Source organism: Poeciliopsis prolifica, unplaced genomic scaffold, assembly GCF_027474105.1.
Source record: "Poeciliopsis prolifica strain line A6 unplaced genomic scaffold, Auburn_PproV2 SCAFFOLD041, whole genome shotgun sequence".
In the NCBI taxonomy this organism is placed as follows: Eukaryota; Metazoa; Chordata; class Actinopteri; order Cyprinodontiformes; family Poeciliidae; genus Poeciliopsis; species Poeciliopsis prolifica.
The window spans coordinates 1,613,186-1,640,536 of record NW_026562416.1 but is presented as its reverse complement, the minus strand read 5'-3'; the positions used below and the strand labels follow the sequence as shown (position 1 = coordinate 1,640,536).

The following is a 27,351-nucleotide window of genomic DNA, read 5'->3' as shown; positions in this document are numbered from 1 at the left end:
CTTTTATTCACAGACCTTAAACTTCATAAAACTTAATAATTCAGATTAAAATCTCTGTCTGTAAGGAAAGGAACAGGAGGAGCCAACAGAACCAGAACCAGGATGATTGAAGGCAACCATTTTACATCAGTGAAAACCCTCAGGTATTGACTGAGGGTATTAACTAATTAATACCCTCGGGTATTAATTGGCGCTACACTAACACCACAGTGTTAGACCATGCTCTGGTATTACACCTCCAGATCAGCTAAACTGATCTTACCTTAATATTATAAGATAAGACATAAATTCACTGGAATATAGATATTATATAAATAATTTTTAATGAATGGTCCCCAAGTCATCACCAGTTGGAGCATTTATTACTGAAATATAATGAATGAACAGTTTAGCAAACTGAACAGAACACATTTTTCTTAAAAATATCTTTTATTTTGCAGTATTCCTGATCAAAATAAAGGCCCATGGCTTTAAATGAGATGAACCAGGTTGCATATGTGCTGATCAGACTCGTTTGCTTCTGCTGATGAACGTGACAGATCCAGCGGTGATAGTCTGGAAAAGAAAAAGATAACTTTAAATAGCTAAGTAAGGACAATAAAACTCTGATTTTCGTGTTGGCTCCTCACATCGATCATTTCGTCTCCTTGGATTTCTCGGACAGACGTGAACTTTGACGTCTCACAGATCAGCTTCCCATCCTCTTCCCTGACGGTGCACTGCGTCGGAAAGGGAATAAGGCAATAAACGGATCCTAAAGCTTTCTGCAAACACATTTCAATCAGGTCTGATGTATACAACAGTTAATCAGAAACTGTAGAAACAAACAAGAAGAAGTAAATTTCCACCAGAAAACAACTCAGAAATTTTCTAGGGGAAAAACTTGACATTTCTGAGAGTGAAAAGTGGAAAATTTGCAAGAAAACTCAGATATTTTTTGGCTTTTAGAAATTATAAAGTTTAAAAAGTTGAATATTTTTGAAACTCAGGAATCCATAGGTTTTTTCCAGAAAATCTCTGAAATCAATCTAAATTCTTTTGAGGTTTTCTTCTAGAAATTTTTCCACTTTTCAAGCTCAGAAATGTTCTCGTTTCTTCTTCAAAATTTCTAAGATTAATCTAAAAAAGTTTTGAGTTTTTTTTTTTTGCAAATGTTTGATTTTTAAACTCTTCTCCTTCTTTTTCTCCTGTTTTCTCCGTGTAGGCAGAAGTTTGGATCACCTTGACCTTCCTGCCGTCCAGGGCGCGGATTTCCGACTCCTTCCCGACGGTGAAGCAGTTGACGTGGCTGCAGAACGGAGTCTTCATGGTGCAGGTGAAGTCTCTGCCGTTCTGCTTGATTACCAGCTCTGGTTTCACATCTTTACGCATCTTCACCACCATCTCTGGCGCCCCTGAAAGATGCGTTTAAGGACATGTAGGGGGAAAGAAGTGCAATTTAATCGTCTTCTTACCAATGACTTTGAGGAATTCTTCCAGGTTTTCCTCAGAGTAAACCTTCCAGGTGCCGCTGAAGTCCATAACTGCTGCTTGAGTTGTGTGTTCAGAGGTTATAGTCAAAGTAACATCAGCAGCGGGTTGCCAGGTTGGGGATTTTTGGCTCCCTGCTGTGTGTCAGTGGTATTTCCTTTGAGGACAGAGCTTTCCAGCAGTCCAACATGCGTCATTATTGCACTTTTTACCAACGTTTTCCACACTAACATCTGCGTTTGTATGTTCTCCTCTATGGAGGATCAATCCTGCCAGATTAGGCAAATTACTGCACCAAATGTTATATCAAAAATAATTAAAAATGGAACTTTCCTAACTTATTTTCAACAGTATTAATTTATTATCAATATTTTTTAGTCTTCCATTTTATTTCCTTCTCTATTTCATTTCAACATTTTTTTAATATTCTGTATTAAATAAGTTTTAATTTGGTAAAACATTTTTAAAAATTATTTTTTCCATTTTATTATTTTCTATCTTTTTAATTAAATGAAACCCTATTTGATTTAATAAGAATAAATCTGTAAATTAATAGACAAAGGAGAAAATGCAGTGATGAAATATTTGAAAAATTATGTAAGTAAATAAAATATTAAATGAGAATACATAATGAAGTAAAACCTAACACTTTCACTTTCTATTATTCAACCATCAATTTGGCACATAATTTTATTGAAAACTAACCTTTAAACAAATATTAAACATAATCATCATTTAAGCTTCATGTCTGCATCAAAATGTTTTTTTATTGGTCTGGTGTAATATTATAATTTTCAATTTCATGTTTGAATTATCTGCAAGACAAAAATTATAATAAATAACAAAAATGAAGTTTTAAATATCCGCATGTGTTTCACTTAGTAATAAAGTTCCTGGAATAAATGGTTTCAACACCATAAACAACAAACTGAGCCAAATTCACAGTAAACGTATTTTATGATAGTTTTTCTTCAAGTGACAGATTTCTACAACACAAAATATAAAAGCTTGTAATTCACAGGAGATGCAGACAGACGTTAAAGCTTAGTTAGGAGGAAGTAGATGAAACATCACATCCTATTTGAATCTTCAAACCGGAGTTTTCCTTCAGCAGCCGGGATCCGACGTTTGAGTCCCTGAGGCAACAGGATGAGTCCGAAGGTGATTAAAGGTCGTTCAGACATTTGGTCACCTTTGCAATATTTATCTTTTAATGACATGGAAAATATGTTGAGGTTTTTGTTCAGTTCATCTCATGATATTAAGATAAATGAAATGCAACTGAATAAGGCACAAGCTTGTTGAAAAACACAAAATTATTCGAAAATGATCACTAAAGAATCAGCACAGCAGCGTTTGGTGTCTGCAGTGATGTGCTCAGCTTAATTCATGCTGTCTTTATGCACAAAATCAGCAAAAAAGACAGACAGATACACATAGTTCAAGCTTTGAAGAGCAACTGATTTACAGTGAAATAAACAATTTGCTACGCAGGAAGAGCTGGACGTAGTTTGGTCACCCCAGCCACCAGGGGGCGGAAGTGATGTAATCTCACCGTCTGGGAGTGCAGTTTGGAAAGTTACACTGTCAAAAATTAACAGCAATATTCTGAGTTATTTAACCAGATCAGAAAACTTTTTTTTTTTCAAAGACTTATTTTCACCATGTCATTCATTAATTTACAAATATCAGATTCAAACTAGTCAGAAAGTTCGCTATTTAGTTGGGAGCAAGGAAGTTAGCTTGGAGTTAAATATGTAGCTCCAAACTAAAAGTTTATTAACTCATCCTTACTAATCAGCTCGCTCATTAAATATCCAGTTTGAAACACTGACATTTATATATGAATAACTTGGTGAAACTTTGAAAAACGTATTCCCATTGTTTTCATGACAGGCTAAATAATCCAAACTGTTGCTGTTAATTTTTAACAGTGTAACTTTACAAACAGGACCTGAAGTCACTGAAGCTTCTGACAGCGGTGGGAGCAGCCGGTGTTTAGAGTCGGTCCGTCTCCGGGACGAACCAGGATGAACCAGGACGAACCAGGACGAACCAGGACGAACCAGGACGAACCATGATGAACCAGGACGAACCAGGATGAACCAGGATGAACCAGGATGAACCAGGATGAACCAGGACCAAATGATCTGGAGTGATTGAAGCGCCCCCCGGTGGTCATTCTAGATGGCTCATCTCTGATCTGTGAGTCGACCAAACTGCATCCAGGTCCGAAATCTCTTCTTAGGCTGGATATTTATAGATTATATGCAGTAAATTCCTCCAAGATGGCTTCCTCCATCCCTCCAGCTGTTTCCTTTTTACTCTTTTATTAATTATAAAATTAACTGACTGATGACTCATTCAGCTGTAAAACTGATCGATCAACTGCTTCATTGATGATCTTTCTTTGTGCTTTGTAATGCCCGGATGAGTCCGTTTGGTGCTTAAAACACTGAAATGCGTCGCTTCACATCACACATGAAAAACAAACGGTCCAGAGAGGAAACCTTCATCGAGACGAGCGGAAGCTGATTCCTTCCTCATCCTCATCGGGACCCGGATCGCTCAGGCAGCGAGTCGGTTTCTGCCTCTCCGATTGGCCGTCTGCGCTCCGATTCGACTCGTCCAGCAGGGCGGCGCTGTCAGACGGCCTGGAACTATCGTTCTCATTGTAGGTGTAGACTTTGTCCTCTTAAAAAAATAAAATTAAAACAATTAAAGAAAGCAACAATTATTCAATTGAATTTATTTTCAAGAATAAAAATCACTGATGAAGGCCTGAAAGGTGCATCACATCCCAGCAATTTGTATTAAAATATTTCAATCACACAAAAATAAAATAAAATAAGAAAATAAATGAGATCTGCAGCAAAATCTGCAGTAATTTTAGAAAATATTTGACATGAAATTCAAACTGAGATCCTGGTTGTGATAATTTATTGGATCAGAACCACAGTTCATGTTTAAATAATAAAATATTTTAAGCAGACAGTGTCTCATAAACAAACTAATTTTTTCATTAAAAAAGTATTAAAAACCTGTTTGTTTCATCAGATTTAGATGATCTGAGCGCCACCTGGTGGACAAACTTTGAAACAATGCCTCTGTTTTCAGAAGAGATTTAAATTTGAATAATTTGTGTTGAAAGTTTGACTGTTTAGTTTCTTAGAGGACATGAACCTGAGCGATTGTTGACGGAGACTGGAAAGTTATGAGGAGGGAAAAACTTTTTACTGAAATGAAAATCAGATTACTGATATTTACAAATATTTCATATATTTGCCTATCGTTTCTAATCCTGTGATGAGAAAGAAAATGACTAGAAACAGAGGGCAACCAGATGAAAAATAAATATTGTTTCTTAATATCGGTGCAGTTTTATTAATCGGTCCGATACTGATGTTGGTGCCGATATATCGGGCATCTCTATTTTCAACTTTGAAGTCTCTTTCTCCTGTGGCGGTTATAAAACGTCAGTTAAAAAAACATGAAAAGTTTTGATGTTTCTGACGGCGTCCGTTTCCATGCAAACCAACCTGGTTGGAACCAAACCTTCCGGACCGACGGCGTTTCCTGTCGCTTCGCCGGAACGGTGAGGTAATGGCTCATCTGCAGGGGACAGAGAGCGTTACAGGCGGAGGTCCTGATGGACCGGTTCGGTACCGATGGACTGGCCCGGTTCTGATGGTGAACCAGAACCGGAACTCACCCGCCGCTCCATCTCGACCCGCTGCCGCCGGAAGCGGACCTCGCTCAGGTTGTCCTCAAACGGGTCCATGAAGAGGTCGTGTCTGCTGTAGGAGCGCAGCTGAGAGACAGAGAGGGGAAAAAGCTGACTTCCTGTAGCAACAGGAAGTGAGAACCTTCATCATCATCGTCGCTCTTCCTCACCCTCTTCCGCGTGTTCTGCAGGTTGGCCCGAAGGATCCGGCGGATCTCGGCTTCGCGGGTCTTTGAGATCTTGGGGATCATTCGCTCTGCTGTCGGTTCTCTCTGCTGCTCCGCGTTTCTTTAAGGAAAGAGGGAATAAAAGCTAAGATTTAAGAAATAAAAACTAAATTAGAAATACTTTCTTCTCTTGTGAAAGGAGCAAATTAATCACACAGAAGTCAAATTTATGTCACATAGAAAGTAACTAACATAGAAGGTTCTCCTGGACTAGAAGTTTTTTATTTCTTGGACTTTTCCTTTCACATAGAAAGTACTTCTGAACCAGACCTTCTACATTTTTGGGATTTTAACAGAAGGTGATCTTGGATCAGAGCTTCTGTGTTTTTTGTATAATGTTTTTTTACATAGAAGGTACTCCCCACCCAAATTTTCTGGGCCTATTTTAACTTTTTAACTCTGAACCTTTTTAACATAGAAGGTACACCCGGACCTGAGCAGCTTTGAGATAGTAAGTATACATTTTGGTACTTTTTAACACAGAAGGTACTCCTCATCCAAAATTTTTGGGACTTTTCCAGTAATAGAAACTTCTCCTGGTCCTGATTCTGTGTTTTTTGTGTGTCTGGTTCTTCTCCAACCCCAGCTGCTCGCTCAGATTAAAGCTTAAATGGAGTTTTTCCTTTCCACTGTCGCCTCATGCTTGTCCAGTATGAGGGATTGCTGATTAAACACTTTCTACAGCTCTGCATATCAAACTGGTGTAACTGGAATTCAACAGGAAGGCATGAAAACAATAAATCTAAAGAGAGAGACTGACTGGGCGGCGGTGGCGGCGGCCATGACGGAGGGCAGCTTGGCGGCGCTCCCGCTCTCCACCAGCATCATGGCCTGCTTCATCTCCATTTTGTTGTAGAAGGAGATGAGCTGCGGCTCGCTGGAGCGCTCGCCTGCGATCAGCCACTTCTTCACGTACGTCTTGTTGAAGCGACTCAGCCTGAAACAGAAAAATAAAACTTTCCTGAACCTGAAACCTTAAATCCAGTTTTATCCACTGAATTCAGATGACTTTGATTTAAAGTGAATTAGGAAACGTTTAACTCAGCTAAAAGCACAAACATGATTTCTTTACCAACGTAGCGTCGCCTTTTTCTGCAAAAACAAACCAACAAACCACTTCCTGCGTTTTCTTCCTCACAAAATCCTCAAATATAGCTCTGGAATATTTAGAGCTGAAAGAAGCCTAATAAAAGAATTTAAATTGAAGTTATTGTCATTTGTTCATGTTCCAAGTTGGATTTAGGTCTGGACTTTGACTAGGACATCCTAAACTGTAAATCAGCTTTGATGTAAACCTGTGGCTGCATGTTCAGGTCTAACAAGTTTTGCTCTGTGATTATGAAGGATTTATGGAGCTTTCCGGTCCCACAGCATGATGCTGCCATCATGGCTGAGCAGCTGATTTTGGTTTTCAATCCTCAGAAACTGTTAAAACTAAATTTTAATTCCATTTTGTTCATCAGACATTGACATAGAGGAGAGAGGATAAACGTTTGAAATGTCCTACTTGTCCTTCCAGTGATGATGTCCATAATGTCCACAGATGTCTTCGATTCCTGTCAGCAGGTGGTCCAGGAACTATTGACAAGCTTTAAATTAAAATCCAGTCATTTTTACGTTATTTGGTTTGTATCAACGGCTGAAAGTCCCACCTGAGTGTGAATCTCCTCGTTTATTGACGGTTTGCTCTCCTTCTTCTTTTTCACTGCCAGCAGCTCCACCAGAGGCCTGATGGTCATCCCCTGAGGACAGGAACCAGTTTCAATTTACAGACAGGTTGCTCTAATCATTTTAAAAACACAAACATTTGGGTGGTGGTGCCAGGATTAAGCATAAAGCGGCTGTCACAGGTTTGATTCCCGGCCTGGCGACATTTCCTGCATGTCTCCGCTTCTCTCATTACCACTTTGCTGTGAATTAACGATCAACTACTAGAGCCAATGAAAGCTTACAAAACATTTAAATAATGCCACCTGCACAAAGACGGTGAAGAAGATCACTGTGATGATGGCGGTGAGGAACATGCCCTTGGTGTTTTTGTTGTCCCGATCCTCATGTATCAGGTATCCCAGAGAAAAGGCAATGGCACCTCGCAGGCCACCGTAGGCCACGATGAACTGGTCCTTTTTGGTCAGCTTCACAATACGAAACTTATTGATAATGAAGGTGAGGCCAACGACTCCTGAAATACACGGGAAGACAGACAGAGTCAGGTTCCACAGAAAACAGCAGAGAATAAAAGCAGAAAAAATATTTTGTCAAAAAATGTGGACGAGTAGATAATTAAACTTTCTATCTTCAAAATAACAACATAACTTTATTGTTAGAAAAATCTAAGTTGACAAGTTAGTAGCTTTGTTATTAATGTGTAGAAAATGTCTGAAAACCAAACAGCTATTAGCTAAACTTAGTCAATGTAAATAACTAAATTTTACTAGCTAAGTAGCTAATTTAGATTATTTAATAGGCTTATTTAGGTAACTAAATAAATGTACTAAATAATATAGCTTAAATATATTGAAAAAGTCATTATTTCAACAATTAATCAGGATTAAAGTGATTAATCATTTCAGCCCGTTCAATCAGTCGACTCCAACATGATTTCTACTTGCTAAAGCCCAGAATAATGAGTTTTATAACTTTTCAATGTCTTCAGACTACCACACCTTAAAGCAAGTTGAAAAAGTCTAGACCGTAACGTCATGACATTATTTCAACAATCAATTGGTAACGATTAATCTGATTAATGGTCTCAGCCCTCTGCTTAAACTGACCCAACACTCTGGAAAGGAGGCAGAAGACGAGAGTGGAGATCACAAAGATCCAGTTCCAGTTGTGAGGGCCTTCCACTGTGGAAACCCCGAGGAAGATGAAGATCAGCGTCTCGCTCACGCTGCTCCACATCTTCAGGAAGTATTTGATGGTGGTGTAGGACTTGTGGGAGATGTTGGCCTCCACATACGGCCGCATGACGACGCCACAGGCAATCAAGCTTTGAGAAAAAGGAGGTGATGAAGTTCTCAAAAGCTCAACAGCGACATGAGAGAATGTTTCATCCTGACCGCTGGACCTCTGCTGCGGTATCTGACACCGAGCCGCCAGGAACGGCAACTAAACCTGGACGGGACGCGAGATTTCCCTGACATCTGGGTTTATCTTATTTTTCCACTTACGACATGATCCCAGACAGATGGAAGACCTCTGCAGAGAGGTACGCCATGTAGCTGTAGAGGAAGACGAACAGCGGCTCGATGACGCGGGAGTGCGAGGTGAAGCGGGACGTGAAGGCAGCCAGGACGCCGTAGATGACACCCGCCAGGATGCCGCCGAGCGAAACCACGAAGAACGAGACCACGCCCAGGAAGGCGTCGCCAATGGTAACAGTTTCTGCGTGGGAAAACTCCTCAAACAGGTGATACAAAACCTGTGGGCAGAAACACCGCAAGGCAGACGCTGCGTCAAAATCTGAGCAAAGCTAAAACTAATACATCTGAAAACTAGAGATGAAACGATTAATCATGACTAATCAGTTCTAGAAGTAATAGTTAATTTAGTCATCCATTAATCGTTAACTGGAAAAAAAGATCATTTCCTGAAAGAACAGCACAGAGCAGTAATTTTACCAAAACTGTGTCAAACACATAAAAATGTATTTATGGCAAATAAAACTTTTATCTATGAGTATGATTAAGTAAATGTAGTTACTCTCAGACTCTGTTCATCACCTTATTGATCAGTTAATTGAAAAATAAACTCAGTATTTAATGCTGAGTCAAGCAGAAAGCTCTGAGCTTTTCATGTTAAAATGATTTTCTCACGCTTGTAACAGTAGTGAGGCGTCCATCTTACCACCGTCACCGCATCGTTAAGCAGCGACTCTCCAAACACCAGGATGTGCAGCAGCTCGTTGATGTGGATTTCCTCGAACACGGCCAGAACCGCCACCGGGTCCACGGCCGAGATGATGGAGCCGAACAGCAGGCAGGACAGCAGGCTCACGTGGGCGGCCGCGGCGGCCTCGATCTGGCACACGGCGAACATCATCCCGCCGACGAAGAAGGCGTTCCACAGCGTCCCCACCACCGCGAACACCAGGATGGTGCCCATGTTCTCGGTGAAGGCCCGGATGGGCAGGAAGTAGCCGGCGTCGAGGATGATGGGCGGCAGCAGGTAGAGGAAGAAGAGCTTGGTGTCCATGACCGGCGCCTTCTCCTTGATCGCTTTGATGACGCCGCCAACAAGCAGCCCGACGAAGATCAGCAGGCAGCTCTCTGGAACGACGTGGGAAACTCTGGGAATGATGTGGAAACCTTTGGGGAGAACAAAACTCGGATTCAGTTAATAAAGAAACTTGTTGCTTCAAAATGTCCCAAAGCTGGAAACTCATCAAAACTGTTCCTCTGGTTTACAGACAGTAGAACTTACTTTGGTAACGTTTCGTCTGATTTAGCTGAAACGATTAATCACGATCAATAGATCATTCAAATAATCGTGACCAAAATTAGCAATCAATAAATTATTCACTGGAGTGCAAACTAAAAAAAGACGTTTGCAGAAATAGAAGCAGATTCAGAGCAATTAATCTAAAACTGTAAAAACAATAAAAAACCAAAACAAACTGATTTAAACACTCAAAACTTCAAAACGCCTCCAACGGTTAATAAAAATATTTTGTTTACTCTTTTTATCTTCTACAGTTTCTATTATTATTTGTGTCACTGAGACATTAAAAACGTAAAGTGAATCTAATGAAGTTAGTTGAGGTTTGACAGACGAACTGAACAGAGCAGCAGGGCTTTTAGATATTGAAGCAACAATCATTTAAAGTAGCACAACATAATGTTGACAACATACACACAATAACGCATGTAAAACATTTATCATTCATCATTATTATCATTATTATTATTATTTATGCACATTTGCTAATCATTTCCTTCAGTTTCAAACACCACCTTTAATTCTGGGATTAAAATAAAAAATTGTAAAAACATTAAATGGAGTTTTTATTCCAGTTGAAGTATAATTTAAAAAATGATTCCTGAAGCATTACACTTAATATTTCCCATTTATCTTATATAAACTCCAGCATGTCTGCATTTTCAACATAAAGAGTCTGAACAGTGAAGACAGAGGAACAAGATGCACAGTTTGCATTTTTTAGAATAAAACTCCAAGTCATGTGATTTAAATCCTCTTTTTTTCACTCATAGCCAGAAATAAAATCATTTTCCACCAACTAATGAACAAAGTCGGTCACAGAGACTCCAGATTGAGATTTTGCAGCTGAAAGTGTAGAAGCATCTGCAGGTTTCAGTTTGTCGTCATGCAGAATCAGGAAAGCAGCTGAAGGTCTCCTGAACTCTGCGCTCATGTGACTCGGGTCCGCGTGGCGACGCTCCTCTTCCTCCTCCTCCTCCTCCTCACTCTGCACACTGAGATGGTTGTTATCGGGCCGCGCATCAGAACAGGAAGTGGGTCCGACCCAGCGAGACAACAGCTGCGCCGACAGATAAACCACGACTGAGCATGCTCAGTAGGAGCCTCGGCCTCACTGCATCTCCACCTGATCTGAGGAACAAATTAATTTCAACTTCTGCTCACTGCAACCCCAAACTGCAGATAAGATCCCAGTGCGCTCACCGCAGAGTACCACAGAGATCAGGGGTGTCCAAAGTGTGGCCCGGGGGCCTTATGTGGTCCCTGACATGATTTTTTTGTGGCCTCTGTGACTTAATGACACACTGTAAAAACAAAATCTTACAGTTTTTAGTGCAAATATCTTAGTACACCTGAAATGAGGCAGAATTTTTTTACTTAAAAAATACAATTTATGCACTTATAATTAGTACTTTTTCATCAATGACTGACTGACTCAAAACAAGATCCTTAGATATTTTTGCTGAAAATTGTCAGGTAGTTTTGTTTTTTATATTTTAGAGATGTAGACCAGGAACAGGGTTCACAAAGGTGGGTTTAGTTAGGTTTATATTAAATAAAACATCATTAACTTTGGAAGAAAATCAAAGTCATTAATCATGGCGACTGCCTATATTATAACCACAACCTATAGAAACACTTATTTAAAACTGTGGTATTTTCTTTACCTAGATGGACGTTAAATTACAAAGTTAAAATTATTTTAAGACATATTTGATATTTTTATAACAACTGAAGCTACTAGATTATGCTATGAAATGCCTCTATATGCCTGGGAAACACATTATAATAAAAAGATGCTTTACCTTTTACTTTCATTTGGACTCCAGCTAAAAGTTACGTTTGTTTTATCCTCTATATCAGCCAATCTGACCCTGTGTGGAAAAGCCTTGAAATGGAGGAAACAAAGGAGCCCAGACCATCACACCGCCAACACTGTGCTTCACTTCAACGTTCTGGTTCGCTTCACACAAGACTTTGGGAAGCTTCTGGTTTTGGTAATTAAACTGGAGTCATCAAACCATCACAGTCAGAATATTACAGATCCGACAGAAGATCACTAATTATATATCACAGACAAGATAACACTTTCTTGAAAACCAGCAGCTCCAGACCTGCAGCACCTCTCTAACTATAAAGTTATGGTCTTCTGGTTCTGGTTCTGGTTCTGGTTCTGCTCTGCATCCCCAGAACCAGAACCAAACACGGGGAAGATGCACTCAGCTTCTATGCGCCACAAATCTGGAACAAACCTCCAGAAAACAGCAGAACTCCAGAAACACTAAGTTCCTTCAGATCAAGGATCAGAGCTGATATTGATTAACAGGAATATTGATCAAGACGTTAGATAGTGGACTGGTTGCTACTGGTTTCACTGGGCGATGTTTTTATGGCGCAAAGCACTTTGGATTGCTTTATTTATAGCAATGACCTTTGACCTCTACCTGTCTTCTCAGCGCAGCCAGAAGTTTCGTCCTGATCAAGTGAAGTTTGTTGGAAGTGACTCACCCAGCTTCATGAGCAGCGCCAGCAGGATCCACAGGGAAATCTCAAACGGCATCCGGACATAATCGTAGTTCAACTCGAGGACGGGGAAAGCCTTCTTGTGTTTCGTGGTGTGTTTCGTGGTGTTGGTTCCACGGTCCTGGTCCTGGTCGTGATGCTCCCGGTTCGGTTCTGGCCTGGTGTCGTTGCGTCCAGTGAAGACATCTCTGGTCCAGGAAGAACCGCTGAGGATCAGGAGAATCAGGAGGACCGAGCCGAACCGAAACGAGGCGGATCCTGGACCGAGCACGGCCATGTTCGGATGGATGCGGTTCCGATCAGCGACTGGAGGGAGGCGCGCGCCACGTGAAGGCGCAGATGTTGCGCAGAAACTCTGCGTTCATGTTCAAACTGCGCACACAGGTAGAAGGCACCGCAGGAAACAGGTCAGCTGTTCATCAGCAGGCGCGCGCCGCGGCCACGCGCTCACGCCGCGCCTGCGCAGTCAGACTGCACGGGGGCGCTGTTTCCCCAAAGAAACTCCAGCCTGCTCTTCTGTGTGCAACTCGGAGCTGAAGCGACACCTGCTGGAGAGGAATGGTCACGACTCTGAATTAATGAAGCCTGGATCTCCTGATCGATAAAAGGTTTTGATGGAAAAGGTTCAAATCTGATGGACAAATATTCACAACTAAATTAAAAAAACAGTAAAGAATAAAAAAAAAAGATAATGGCAATGAAAATGCTTTTCTGACCATTTTTGTCATTACACTGCAGACCTCAATTTTCCACAAGCATGAAATCAAAAATGACTTTATTAAAAAAATATATAAATAGATATTATTCTTTAACCATAAAACAATCTTGTTATTTTTTGGGCTCTTTTAATATTTTTTGAGCAGAACTGAGAATAAAGATACTCATTGGAGGTAAAAGTTGCTGATTTCATTTTTAATTAAATTAAAAATGAAAGAGAAGACAAACAGTACAGGAATCTATTTAATAGAGGTGTCAAGTGTTTAACAACATGTGGCTGATAAAGTCAGACGACGTTGTGCATAAAGTTATTTCTTCAGCGTTTTGGTCATGATACAACAAATGACGAAGAGGAAGAAATAGTGACAAACATTAAATATAAATCAATTAGTCCTTTTGTTGAACTGCAACAATAACAATTACTTCATGTAAAATTGTCTAATTTTCTAATAAAATTAATATTGCACTAAAAGAAAACCCCTGATCGCGTCTTTAACTTGCTGCCTCGTCTCACCTGCAGACAAAACTTCACATTTTCCTTTAATTCTCTTTTTCCAAACACCTGAACGTCCTCAGAATCGAACCGTCTCCAATATCCCAAGACATTCAGTCACATTCCCAAAAAGCTCCTCAGTGACGTTTCTGGCGACTCGCCGCCATCTGCCTGGCGCTGTACAGAGACACTCCCATCCCCAGGGCGGCCAACGTCAGGGCGACAGGCTCCAGGATGCTGCTGCAGGGCTGGACCCGAACCTCGCCGGACATCTGCCTCTGCAGCAGGGACGGACACGCAGGACAAAATATTTTCCACTGGTCGTTTTCATCAAAGCAAAGAAGAAATGAAAATTTATGAATGTTTTCACACCTGAACTCCAGAAACACATGTTTGTGTTTTTGTCAGATTGATCAGCCAGCCGACCTGAGATGAGCCCCTCAGCTCCATATGAAATATTAATGCACACACTTTCCATCTTCAGTCCAACGTGTCCATTAAACATTCATTCCTGCAGAACTCAGCGGCCTGGTTCTGGTCTCATATCAGCAGATTCACTTCTGCTTTCACTGAATGCTACCAGGAAATCTGACGCACATATCCAGAACACCCAGCATGTCCACAACACCCAGCATGTCCACAACACCCAGCATGTCCACAACACCCAGTGTGTCCACAACACCCAGCATGTCCAGAACACCCAGCATGTCCACAACACCCAGCATGTCCACAACACCCAGCATGTCCAGAACCCCCAGTGTGTTCTGGACATATCCAGAACACCCAGCATGTCCACAACACCCAGCATGTCCACAACACCCAGCATGTCCACAACACCCAGCATGTCCAGAACACCCAGTGTGTTCTGGACATATCCAGAACACCCAGCATGTCCAGAACACCCAGTGTGTTCAGGACATATCCAGAACACCCAGCATGTCCAGAACACCCAGTGTGTTTTGGATATGTCCAGAACACCCAGTGTGTTCTGGACATATCCAGAACACCCAGTGTGTTTTGGATATGTCCAGAACACCCAGCATGTCCAGAACACCCAGTGTGTTCTGGACATATCCAGAACACCCAGTGTGTTTTGGATATGTCCAGAACACCCAGCATGTCCACAACACCCAGCATGTCCAGAACACCCAGTGTGTTCTGGACATATCCAGAACACCCAGCATGTCACACACCCAGCATGTCCAGAACACCCAGCATGTCCACAACACCCAGCATGTCCAGAACACCCAGTGTGTTCTGGACATATCCAGAACACCCAGCATGTCCAGAACACCCAGTGTGTTTTGGATATGTCCAGAACACCCAGTGTGTTCTGGACATATCCAGAACACCCAGTGTGTTGGATATGTCCACAACACCCAGCATGTCCACAACACCCAGCATGTCCAGAACACCCAGTGTGTTTCCATGTTGCTTGTTGGCCAGAGGGTTGATGAGTCGTCAGGGTTTTGGTCAGTAGTTTGATCAATTTAGTTTGCTAGTCAGATGGCTGGAAGGTTTGTTTTTCAGTTGGTTTCTTGAGTTTTTGTCTGAGTGAATTAAAGTCTTTAGACAATGTGCACCTTCTCAGAAGCTATTTAAAGAAACAGTGACATAAAATCGCCTGGTCTCTACTGAACTCTCACCTGGAGGAGTCGGTAGTATCCTGGAGTCAGCCTTCCCAACCTGAACATCACTGCTGCTGCTGGAGACGCTGAAGAGATTAAAACCCAGAGCTGAGCGTCAATCAGTCTGAAGCGACCTGAAGGTCTCCGACAGGGAAGATCAGGAAACTTTGCTTTTTAAGGAGCTTTGAATGAATCAATTCACAACAACTCAGCACCAGATTTTGGTTTTAGATGATTTCTAATATTACTCTGTACTTTAAAACCAGGAAAACAAACATTATTGAATTGATTCTGGTGATTTTGCTTCAATCCTTTTATATTTAGTGGACAAAACAAACATTACATTAACAGTTTAATAAATATTAGAATAAACCAAACCACATGGACAATCCCATTCTGGGAGAAAGGAAACATTTATTATCATTATCATTAATAATCAGCATAATAAATAGGCCTGTTGCAATAAATCAATGATGAATTAAAACAAGAACAAAAATGTATTTTTTTCCCTACCAATAATGGTGATGATTCTTCTGCCTGGTGTTTTAATCTCAACTGAACCTTTTTAAGGACAGTTTTGTTTACAGAAACTTCATAACTCATTTTATTTGTTATTGCCGTTGTTTATTTATTTAAAATGTTTTCCAGTTTCAGTATTAAATGTTCATTACAACCTAAAGTTTGTTGAACTTTGAGAATGTGTTCTTGCATCATAAAGTCATTACATTACTGAAAAATGGAATCGAAACAACAATATAATCATTTATCACAGTAACTTGTGGGATAATGTAACTTCCAGTTAACAGGCCAAATCACAACATCTCAAGTCTCTAAAATATGTTTAGTTGCTGTTTGTCCCAGTTAGCTCCAGTCTCAGCAGTCCATCCTTCTTTAGGTAAAACAAAATGTTTCTCACAGTTTTCAGCAGTAAGTTGTTCCTCTGGAGGTCCAGCAGCTGCAGCGATCCGCTTCACGGCCGGCTGAGCCGACCAGGCTCCTGCATGTCCAGGATCTTTTGTCTGAAGCTTCGTGAAACGCTCCGTTCGTCACGGATGATTCGGCCGTCCAGACAGTAATGATGGGAGCAGCGAGAGAAAAGTGGCTCTGTGCAGCATGCTGCACGCTTGAAGGAACATTTGTGTTAATGCACTGCAGTGACTTATGTAACCTGAAAACACTGAGCATAAAACACTGGAAAAGTTTCCCAATTTAGGGCTAAAACTCCTTTAAGCTTCACTTTAATGAGAAGCTGCTGCTGGAAAAGTTCACATTTTATTTTTGAGTTATTCTGGGTTTTCGTAAAGCCTCTGCTTTCATTACATAAAGATGTTAAAAATTCATAACACGGTTCTTACTGTAGGTTATTGTTGTCAACAGACCTAAAGACAATAATGTAAAACACATTATTATAAAGGATTAAATACATTTCAGAATAAGCTGTTGTGCAGAGCTGACCAATAATAAGATGGTTAGAGTTGGACATAATATCCTCAACAACAGAAACTCTGGGACTAAATTCACTGAGCAGAAAACATTCAATACATGCAAATATAAAAGCACCAGAAAAACAAACAATCCCAAAAAGAGCTTCAGTTCCCAACCAGATCAACAATCTCAGAGTTAAATAATGTTCAGAAAAAGGGTTTTAAATCATTTTTAAATGGACGTTCAAATTCTTCATGAATTGATTTAATTGACTGTAAAAATGTAACTCAGATGAATTTTCATGCACTTCATCCTGATTTGATTGTAAATGATTTTTGCAAACTTCCAGACATCACAGACAGAAAAGATTGCTTCAACTTCGCTAACATGAATTAGCCCTGAAAACTCGTGTTTATGACAGGAGTCTGTTGGTGAAGCCTCCGTGTGTTCGACCAGACTGTAAGGAAGAGGCTGTGCAGACTGAGTGATGTCACGTCTGCACTTTCTGCTCATTGTCTTACAGAAGCAGCCACGCAGAAAATGCAAGCTGTTTATTGCAGAAAATGTTATTCTCTTGGTTTCGATGCTCAGAAAACTGCAGGAGCATTTAGACCTGCAGGAGTAAAAGCCTGACGTCGAACCAGGAGGTTTGGTACCGTCGGTTCTGGGCTCTTTTTCAGTCCGTTCGGCTCAGATTACAGTTCTGGCGAGCGACACGTCGACCCCTGCAGGACCCGGCTCATCGCTGGTCTTCACTGCCAGGATGTGGGTGATGAATTGCTGAAACACAAGCAGCATCACAGCTGATAAGAAATCAGAGTAAAACACACAGATCCACGTGTAAAAGATTGTGCAGAAACGTCCGTTTGATCCGACAGACATCGTGTTTCAAAACCGTGAAGTTTTGAAACACGATGAAATGTTCATCAGTTAACATGCAGATCCTCATAGGAGATCCCAAATTAACACGGCTCCACAGATAAAGTCAGACGAAGAGGTAACTTTCCATCAATACTCCGATACTTTCCAGTGAAAATCCCAAGAACTTTTGTAAAACTTTGTGGTTCTTACTGCAGATGAGTCATTTGTAATATTGGGGAGTTTTGGGGAATCTGTCTGTTTTCCTGAAACTGACCATGAACATCTCCAGGCTGAAAAACTTAATTTCCTGGAACTGAACCAGAACTTTTCTAGAAAACAGCCAGAAGGTTCCAGAAAAGCAGCTTTTTATGTTTGTGTTGTTTAGTTTGACAGAAACCAGAGGAAAACAGAGTGTTGGTGTCAGACCTTCGGAGGTCGTTCAGCGGTAGTGACTTTAGGCTTCGCTTTGGATTTCAGGTGTTTTTCCCTCTGAGCTTTTTCCTCCTGCAGTTAAACCAGGAGACGAAGGAAACGGTTAACCATCGTTGAGCCTGACAATAATTTCAGCTGTTAATTGGAAAAAAACCTTCAGGATGTCGTAATTTGAAGTTCTGGCGACGTAGTTCTTCCAGTATTTGGCAGCGAGTACATCCTGTGTCCGGTGGGTTTTCATCTGAAAAGAAACAACAACTCACCTGAGTTCATGAAAATAAAGACAGAATATTAATATTCCCATGAACCTCTCTACACGCTCCACAAGAAGCTTTCCAGATTATAACGGATTATTTTCAATATTTCTCACTTTGCTCACGTTAAACTTTTATGACTTAATGGAGTCCAGAACAGCACCGGCCCTGCAGGAAACCAATAATAAACTCTTTTACAGGTTTAGTTAAACAAACTATGACAGACTTATTTCAAAAACAAAATGATGTTAAAACAAATGAACCTCAGTCGGAAGGATTCAGGAGTGGAATAATTGTTGTGAAAAGTCAAAATAGTTTGTAACTCTAATAAAAAACCAATTAGAGAAATCTTTTGCTAAATACAAACATTTTTATGAGTTTTGTCTTCAGCTTCGGCTGAAATCCCTGAAAAACGTGGAAACTTTCAGCTGCTTTATAACAAACTGAACTTTCTTCAGTCGATGCTTTGACAGGAATTTAAATATTGTTGATCAATTTCTGCATTGTTTTGTCTTATGATTTTTCTTTTCTGACTTGAGTGTGGAACGGTGAAAATGTCTGAAAATAAAACAAAGTGTAAATGCAGAAGAGGAAACGTGGTGAAGGCCGTTTCCAGGCGTCTGACATGAACTCTGCAGCACCTTTGCGTAGATGCGGATTTCCTCCTGGATCTCCTTCTGCCGCTGCTCCTCCACGATGCGGCTCTGCTCCTCCATGATGCTCTGCGCCGCTGCCGTCGACGACTTAGAGATGGACTGCAGCGCTTTTTGGTCAGAGGTGACCGGCTTCACGCCGTCCAGACTCAGTTCGCCCCTGATCTCGTTCCAAACCTCGCAGACCTGCAGAGAAACTCACAACTTTCTCACCGAGGAAACGGTGCAACTGGAGACGCTTTGAGCATTTTTCTGATTTCGGGTTTCACAGAAACAGTTTCATAATTCCTGTCTTTAAGCAGGAAAAAAAATATTTAACATTTTCTGTAAATTCATCCATATGTGAGTCTAGGACATGTCAGATATGAGCAGTAGAAAGAAGAAGGTCCATACTTGGTAAAATTGTGCGTTTTTGCAGTGTGAAACCCTTTAATTTGAAAACGGTTGTCACCTTGAAGTCCAGGTATCTGGTGACGATGCCCAGAGTCACATGATCTCCCACCGACAGGCCAGGAAGATCCTGGAAACCTGAAACCCAAACATGGAGCCCAAATACACAGATCAACTAAAAGTAGGAACAAAAAGAAGAAAATCAAATTGTTCTGCATTTCAAAAACTAAAAACAAAAATGAAACATCTGCTTCTTAGTAGTTTTTTCAGTAGATCCTGTGGGAAAAGGAAGAAACTCGCTGCTTCTTGATGTGTTTGTTGCTATAGACAGATGTTTTTTCTGGACAGAGGGATAAATTTTTACCAAATACCAAGTTGAATTTTTCTCCCAGAATTCAGTTTGGTAACAGTTTGCATAAGGCTGACATCACTCTGTCATAAACATAAATCAGTCTTTATGTTCATCATGAATTGGTGAATAATGAAACTTTTAATTCAACTAAAAGTTTTAATTTTAGTGGAATTTTTCTTTAAGAGTCGTTATTTACTGAATGTCACTTCATGTCAACAAGAAACATTTATAAAAACTCCTTTATGTTAATAACATGTCAGCTTGATGTCCTCCCCTTCATTTTTCTGTTTCGCTCCTGTTTCTCTCACCCAGGCTGGACATCAGGAGGTAAATCTTCCCTCGCAGGTTCTCCATTGTCTCCAGCACGGCGGCGGACGGCATGTCGGCTGGAAACGACAGGGTGCTGCTCTCGTTCTGGAAACGGGTCAGAAGCGGCTTCTCCGGATCTTTAGGGCAAAAACAAACAACCTGACAGATAATCTCTGAGATGAATCCGGTTCTCCCAGGTGGATCAGTTTCAGTCTGACCTGCAATTCCTCCGTTTTTGTCCCGCAGAACGCCCAGCTCCTCCTCCTCCTCCCTCCAGAGCTGCAGCAGGACTCCGGGGGCCGTCTGGCCCTCGGCGTCCCTCCAGGCCAGGACCTGCGGCCGGGTGTTGGGGTTGTTGCACAGGTCCAGCAGGATGGAGAGGATGATGCCGTGAACACACTTGGGGCTGGAGCGGAGCAAGTCCAGCAGCAGGCCGGCGCCGTTCTTCTGCAGAAACTGGTCTTCTGTGAAGGAGCAGCCGACGATGCACGACCTGGAGGGATGGACGGAAAGTCCGCCTTCAGTCACCCGACTCAGCTTTTCTAGCAACAGGGTCCAGAATGAGCTGATCACAGGCAGCAGTGCATCCAAACACATTCAGCTGGTTTTCAGAACAAGAATGTCGAATTTAATCAATCTGGTGGTGGCAGTGTCATGCTGTGGGAGTGACACACTGCAAAATCTCACCAAGTATTTCGGGTCCAGATTCTATTGCAAATATCTTAGTATAGTTGAAATAAGACAAAACTAACGTAATGTAAGAAATTGTTCTAATAAACAGTTCCTGAATATTGACAAAAAAGTTCAGAACTTTTTATTGATGAAGTTCTAGTTCCTCTGGTTCCACTTGCAGATTATTTCACTCATAATAAAACATTTTTCTCATATTACTTGGAGAACATCCTCCAAAACTACAATAATCTCTGCAGCTGAGTTTTCAGGCTGAATGTTTATATATTTTATAAATAAACAGAAGAATTTCCTTGTTTTTAATTTAAAATGCCTTTTTTGTTCTTGGGAAGATGAGCTGAGTTAACCCCTTCCTGCCCAGTGTGGGTGGCTGAAAACCTCCAGAACTGTAACTGTGTCCTGAATCGACCCGGTTTGGTTGGACTGACCACACGCAGTCGATGGTGCAGATCAGCAGCTTGTTGTGTCCCAAACCGCTGTAGAAGTTCTCCGAACCTTTCTTCAGGAAATGTACGACCATTTCCACTCCCTCTGCCCCAAACAGCTCCTGCAAGACAACAAAACATCCGACCACCGTCACACATATGAAACTCTCTACGATACGAGATAAAATCATCAGGGACAAACGACTGCAGCTGCTCGTTTTCACAGTAAATTACAATGTGTAATTTATGGCGTTTGCTATTTTTTCAGATTTTATTTTTTCTCATTTTATTTTTACAACAGATTTTACCTTTCATTTCTTTTCCTTGTTTTTGTTTGTTTAGTTGTTCAAAGGGAATATTTCCTCCTAAAATTAGATCTGCATAGTTCACAAAATTTGACTTTACACTATTTACCGTATTATATTTATACATATAATTCTACTGCTTATTTTTATGTATGTCAATTTTAAGTTTATTTTAAATAAACGTAATTTACTGGTTTTAATTTCTACAGGTTTATGCCACACCAATAACTTTACTTATGAAGCTCTTTTAAGCAAAGTGCTGGACAAAGAGATAAAAAACTGAAGTAAAACATTTTAAAAAGGTAAACGAAGGCGCCAAAGTTCAGGGTTTTAACTTCACTTTAAAACCTGGTAAATTAAATAGCATCTGGTTCTTTTAGATTAACTTCCCATCTCTAGTTTTCTGCTCCTTTTCTTTCCGACTTGTGTTTAGCATGATCTTTTCTCCATGCTGTGTTTGTGTTTGTGTTGTGCGATGTTTTGCCTTTCTGTGCAGGTCGGTCTCACACAGCACTGACAGGATCAGCTGGATGTTGGACATCATCTCTATGGTCACCACATCGCCCTCATCACAAACGGCTTCCAGCTGGACTATAATCCCTGGGAGGGAGACACGTCTCACTGCTCTCGGCGTTCACGGCGGCCATTTTGCTGGTTTCGGCGGGCGTTACCCAGAAGCTGGTGGATGGCTCCCTGGTCGCTGAGGTCCTGGTTGACGGACTTTTCCCCCAGAGACGTGACGGCGCGCAGGACTCTGATGCAGCGCTGCATCTGCAGCTTCCGCCTGTTTCTGTCATCTGAAGCCAAGAGCAAAACAAAAAACACTCAGTCTGGCGGAAAAAAGATCTGCTTCCATTTCCAGAGTTATAAGGAACAGTTTTAGTGCCCAATCCACGACGGAAAAAATATTCTGCTAAAGCAAAAATACAAAATGCTACCAAGTGTTTTGTTTAGTTTGTAGTGCAAACACCTGAGCACATTGGAAACAAGACAAAAATAACTGAAAAGCAGCTTTTCAGCAAAATGTGGAGCTTATTTTCAATAAACAATTCTTTAAAATTAATCAAATGAAATTTAACACTATCAATGGACCAAATACTTTTTCATCATTAATAATTATTGACTTAAAAAAATCTAATATTTTTTTGCTGAAAGGTCATTTGTAAGTTAGTTTTGTTTCATTTCAAGGCCACTAAGATCTTTGATAATATTCTGTTGATTGATAACATTCTGTGTTTCTGCTGTGTTAATAGTCGTCCTAAACAGAACTGGGTGTAAACTGATGATGGAAAGTTTCACGTGTCCCTTTTGCTCTATGTTTCCAAACAACAGACACGAAAACATCAGAATTTCCAGGCAGGAGAGTTTTGATAAAAATCGTGGCCCTGGGCTCCGGCAGGAACGCGCTGCGTACCGCAGCACCAGTCGAGCAGCAGCAGCAGGTGCGTGTTCCCCTGGCAGTCCATGTAGTCTTGCAGCATGACCGGCGCAATGCTGGCCAGCGTCTCCAGCGCCTGCAGCTGCAGTTCCTCCTGCTCGCTGAGGATGGCGCTCTGAGGCAAAACCGGCTCCTTCTGAGGTGGATCCACGAACCGCAGCAGGCTCACCATGACCAGCTCCTCTCTGAAAAGCTGACGGAAAAAAGAAAATTCTGATTCAATGTCCAAGAATCAACATGTTCAAGGATGTATGGCAAGCCATTTTAACATAAAATCTATTTTCTATCATCACCTATAGAGACATTACAGATATCTAAATATTAGTTCTGTCTTCACACATCTATATTCTGACTACCCTGAATGCGGTGAAGCTGATTTTATGCTAAAACAGCCTGCCATAGAGTGACCGACCTGCGTAGCAGCAACGTGTCTGGACAACAAAATCAGCAGATTCAGCAGCAGCTTCTTCATCTTCAGGTCTTCTTTGCTGTGGGTGAGTTTCTGCGTTGAAGAGACCTCCACTTGAAACAACAACACATTTTATTCTTCTCAAAAAGCACATTTACTGACTTTGTAAGACAAAACTAGCTGAGGAGAAAAGTGTCTCACCTTCTGGAAGTGTGATGTATCCCAGCAGCTGTTTGGCAAACAAGCTCTCCTGCAGATCAGAAAGAGGTTAACAGCAGGACGCAGGTCTGCAGAAGTGATTTATTTCAACCGGTCGTACTCACGATGAGCGGACAGTTTGGATTTTCTGCGATGAGAGTCGTGAACACCAGCAGGCAGTTCCTGAGCTGGAGGTCAAAGCCCTGGGATGTGAGCGCCAGGACGGATGAAAACGCTTCCTTCAGAGACCTGGAACGGCAGGCCGTTTTAACATAAAATCAGTTCATCTGCAACGGTAATTCAAGATATCTGCTTTTATGTTCTGACTAGTAGATTTTGACCAAATATGAGACGGCTTCATGTCAGTGCTCTGAAGTGTGATTTGATGCTAAAGTGGCCTGCCGTAGAGACGCCTACACCACGCAGTCCAGGCTGCAGAGCTGAGCCACGGCGTCGTCCCGGCCGCTGCTCTCCAGCAGCATCCAGAGGATCTCGGTGGAGCAGGCCAGGACCCGGGCCGGCGGGCCGGGCCCGTTCATGTGCAGACACACGGTCGCCGCTGCTCCGGCGTCCACCATCGACCTGCAGTTCAGGTCTGCAAAACGGTCAGAAGAACTGATGAAGAGTCGGGAATGTCTCCCATTGAGAATCACAGTTTATGTCCTGAATCGATTCAAAATGATCACAAAACTAATTTAGTCAGCTTGATTTGTTTCTAATATATTTTGAATAAATGTTTGATATATTTCTATATTTAACAAAAATCCAAGCTAATAAAGTTTATTTAAATGACAGAATTTTATGCACAAACGTATTTTTGTTTAAATATAAACTGAAGACATTACTGAACCTATAGAACAGTTTAAATATATTGTTTACACTCTTTTTCTCGTGGCAGCAGAATATTGATCTATTGCAATAATCAATATATCAATTAATTGCATGATAATGTAAAACAAGCTCAATGATTTGCATAAAGTCTCGAGTGTGGCGTTTTGGTCTCAACTATTTTGAAGGACATTTTGTTTCCAGAGACACGTTTAAATGTCTTCCAGTTTCAGGGTTAAATGTTCATTAGAATTTAACGTTTATTGATCTTTGAGAATAAGTTCTTGCATTATGATGACATTATCATCATACCACTCTAAACTGGTCTTCAAACAACGTCATCGTTTATCGCAATAACTTCTGGGACAATTTATCATCCAGAAGATTTCATCATGGTGACAGGCTGAATCTCTAAACCGCTGAATGAAACCTCGGTTTTTAAACTTGTTCTGGGCGGATTAGACACGGAGAGATTTGCGTCTGTTTCTTCCTCCTTGCATGCAGAGCGCAGTGTTCGTCACCAGAGAAGCTGCAGAGGAGCTGCAGGGTTTCCAGCAGCTGCAGCTTGAAGAACGGCTGGTTCTGCAGCGCGGCAAGAGACTCAACCAGCAACTTGGGAAGGTCGCTGCGCTCCACCAGCTGCAGCCGGTAGAGCGGAGAGATGGTGCAGCCGCCTGAGCAGAACAACAGGACAACGCAGAGGAAATGAGAAACAGTAGACTGAGACAATTAATCAAAACAATCAGGATGAATCGGTTATTGAAATGATTGTTGTTTGGAATAAAATGCAAGGTCAAAATGACTCTGTTCACTTCAGATTAAACTATCAGAGCCTTCAGGTTAATTTGGGGCGTGAAGCTCCTTCAAGATTTACCTCCAGGCAGATCCTTGGACGCCTCGGAGCTGAAAAACGACTGGACTGTTTCCACGACGTGTTCCTGGATCTCAGGATTTGGGATCTTCAACAGACGACCTGCAGACAGACGCAGGAGACGCTGCTGCTCCTCATCATCATGGCGGCGACTGAGAGACGCTGCAGCAACTCAACAGCTGATCGAGTGTTTCAGTCCAATTTGAGAGCAAATCTCTGATTACACTCAAAATAAGACAAAACTAACTTATACGTACCTTTATAGCAACACATGAGCTTATTTTAGTCAATCTCTTAATATTGGTGAAAAAGTTCTGATTCAGATTAGATTATTTTACTTATAACAAAAACGTAAAATAAACAGTGAATTGAAAATGAGAAAAATATCTTCAGTTTAATAATCTGCCAATAGAACTGGAAGTTATGTTTTTATAAGAGTTATTTACTTAAAATATGCCCACATATACTGCTTTATGTTAGTTTTGTCATATTTTAAGAATACTAAAGTATTTGCACTACGACACCAACAATACTTGATAATACTTTGTGTTCCATTTATGTGTTCCTATTCCATTTATTTTACTTTCTGATTGCTTTAATTAATACATTTATTTATTTATAAACAAACTACTTTTGTGTTTATTAGTAAATAATTTATATTTCAATACATTTTTATTTATTTAAATTAAATTTTCAGTCATTTTCAGTAATTTTCAGTGATGGTGAGGAGGAGAGCCTCCTCACCATCACCCTAATCTTTAGCTCCCTGCAGAGATTCAGAGTCAGAACTCAGGCCACAACTTTAACATTTGAGTTAGTAAAACTAAAACAATATAATTTATCCCTGTAATGCGTCGTGATGTGGATCTACAGCTACAGCTCTTTTCATTTATTTTAAATGTGGAGAAGTGGCCGGTTCATCTCTCACATAACTAGGAAATGAGTTAAAAACCAGATAAACGTGTAAATCTGTTGAAACAGTGGCCTACATACCCAGGCAGGAGAGGAAGTTTATGGCGTCCTGAGGGTAGATCAGGTCATCGGACGCTTTCTCCTTCAGGAAGGGAATCCTGAGCAGAAAACAGAGACGCTGCTGATGCAGAAACTGATAATAAGTCACATTTCTGAGTTTCCCACCTGCTGATTAGAAGAGCTTCACACAGAAACGGTGCATATTTAGGTTCCTCGATCACTTTCACAGCACAGATGTCAATTATCTTGGCTATATCTGCAAGTTCCCTTAAAAGCTGAACATACTTTAAGAAGATTTAACGTGCAGGAAAGAAAAATAAAATGATAACTTTCCATCAAGACAAGAGGAAAACATGATAATCCAGGAAGGAGGATACAAAGCCAGACTTGTTCCTCTTCAGCAGCTTCCTCAGGACAAACAAGTGCCTCCCTGTCAGGTTCGTCTGCAGGACAAAACAGGCGATTAGATCCAGAAACGCAACTTCACTGAAGGAAAAATGGCACTTCACTGACCGTCAGAGGATCCCGAAGAAGATAAAGAATCTTCATCAGGTCCAGACTTCTGGGAATGGACTGCAGAAAAACCAGCATCCCACTGGTTTAAAACTAGCAAAGTGTTGACTAATAGGAATTATGTGGTTGATTCAAAAAAATACTAAATAATAAGAATAAACATTTTAAGAGGGAAAGCTTAATTTTCTTGTTAAATAATAGACGTCATCATCAAAATACTAATTGATTTCATATTAAAACAATTGGAAAACTTTCATATTTTATATTTTATAAATCTGTTCTCAAACACAACAATTACTGCTAATTGTGGTCCTTATAGTTGATTATTTTGTGAATAATTTCTTTAGGGTTTTAGATATTATTATTATTATTATGAAAACCCTGATACGAGTCTTCTCTTCCCTGTGAGGAGACACAGCGAGGAGCCTTCACCTCCTGGACGCTTGCAGTCCAGGACGACGCGCTCTGGCTGACGCCGGAAATCTCCCGGCTCGCACTTTGTCCCACATCCATCCCGGAAGCAGGAAAACTCTCTCCGTTCGCCGTTAAAACGCCCTGATGGCGGCGAGGAAAATATTCTCTAATTGAAACAAAACCGCAGCGTTACATTTAGTTGTTTCTGGCAGCAAATATCCGGTAAAAATAGTAAAAAACATTTCGGTTATAATCATGGGCCACGAAGTTGGCAATGGACTGTATTGGTTGCTATGGGTACTTTGTTAAAAAGCGACAAAAAGCTGCATAAGTGATGGTGCGTTCAGTTTAGCTTGAAAGGTGGAAATTCTTAATTTAAACTCTGGCAAA

The 27,351-nt window shown here is 41.0% G+C and overlaps 3 protein-coding genes and 1 long non-coding RNA gene across 6 annotated transcripts; all 4 read right to left on the bottom strand.

The window, feature by feature from the left end:
* Positions 1-418: 418 nt before the first annotated feature.
* Positions 419-4,060, bottom strand: LOC129375774 (fatty acid-binding protein, liver-like). Of its 2 annotated transcripts, none has more exons than XM_055055035.1 (4): positions 1,455-1,701; positions 1,222-1,394; positions 630-719; positions 419-555 (listed from the first exon to the last, which is right to left on the bottom strand). In XM_055055035.1, the coding sequence occupies exons 1-4, from the start codon at positions 1,519-1,521 to the stop codon at positions 505-507; spliced, it is 381 nt and encodes a 126-aa protein (XP_054911010.1). In that variant the 5' UTR covers positions 1,522-1,701; the 3' UTR covers positions 419-504. The 2 variants fall into 2 exon arrangements, with proteins under 2 accessions (XP_054911010.1, XP_054911011.1); XM_055055036.1 differs by lacking the exon at positions 1,455-1,701 and adding an exon at positions 3,981-4,060 and having other exon boundaries at positions 420-555.
* On the bottom strand, positions 2,409-12,909 carry LOC129375767 (Na(+)/H(+) exchanger beta-like). The gene is made up of 12 exons (XM_055055023.1): positions 12,370-12,909; positions 9,271-9,731; positions 8,595-8,845; positions 8,196-8,413; positions 7,395-7,603; positions 7,074-7,163; positions 6,929-6,999; positions 6,182-6,358; positions 5,365-5,482; positions 5,183-5,281; positions 5,010-5,082; positions 2,409-4,164 (listed from the first exon to the last, which is right to left on the bottom strand). Exons 1-12 carry the CDS (start codon positions 12,659-12,661, stop codon positions 3,983-3,985), a joined length of 2,241 nt encoding a protein of 746 aa, XP_054910998.1. The 5' UTR covers positions 12,662-12,909; the 3' UTR covers positions 2,409-3,982.
* Positions 12,910-13,330: 421 nt separating this feature from the next.
* LOC129375776 (uncharacterized) lies at positions 13,331-16,942 on the bottom strand. The gene is made up of 3 exons (XR_008607669.1): positions 16,139-16,942; positions 15,241-15,308; positions 13,331-13,872 (listed from the first exon to the last, which is right to left on the bottom strand). It is a non-coding gene; the product is annotated as an uncharacterized LOC129375776 (long non-coding RNA).
* Positions 16,943-17,132: 190 nt separating this feature from the next.
* On the bottom strand, positions 17,133-27,301 carry LOC129375766 (cilia- and flagella-associated protein 69-like). 2 transcript variants are annotated; one of them, XM_055055021.1, is made up of 22 exons: positions 26,980-27,289; positions 26,548-26,607; positions 26,412-26,477; positions 26,200-26,309; positions 26,056-26,132; positions 25,066-25,164; positions 24,713-24,865; positions 23,781-23,958; positions 23,489-23,612; positions 23,367-23,415; positions 23,169-23,278; positions 22,733-22,949; positions 21,990-22,115; positions 21,803-21,918; positions 21,017-21,135; positions 20,117-20,391; positions 19,898-20,035; positions 19,299-19,375; positions 18,836-19,033; positions 18,095-18,181; positions 17,935-18,012; positions 17,133-17,427 (listed from the first exon to the last, which is right to left on the bottom strand). In XM_055055021.1, exons 1-22 carry the CDS (start codon positions 27,058-27,060, stop codon positions 17,338-17,340), a joined length of 2,628 nt encoding a protein of 875 aa, XP_054910996.1. In that variant the 5' UTR covers positions 27,061-27,289; the 3' UTR covers positions 17,133-17,337. The 2 variants fall into 2 exon arrangements, with proteins under 2 accessions (XP_054910996.1, XP_054910997.1); XM_055055022.1 differs by lacking the exons at positions 17,133-17,427; positions 17,935-18,012; positions 18,095-18,181 and having other exon boundaries at positions 18,865-19,033; positions 20,902-21,135; positions 26,980-27,301.
* Positions 27,302-27,351: the final 50 nt, after the last annotated feature.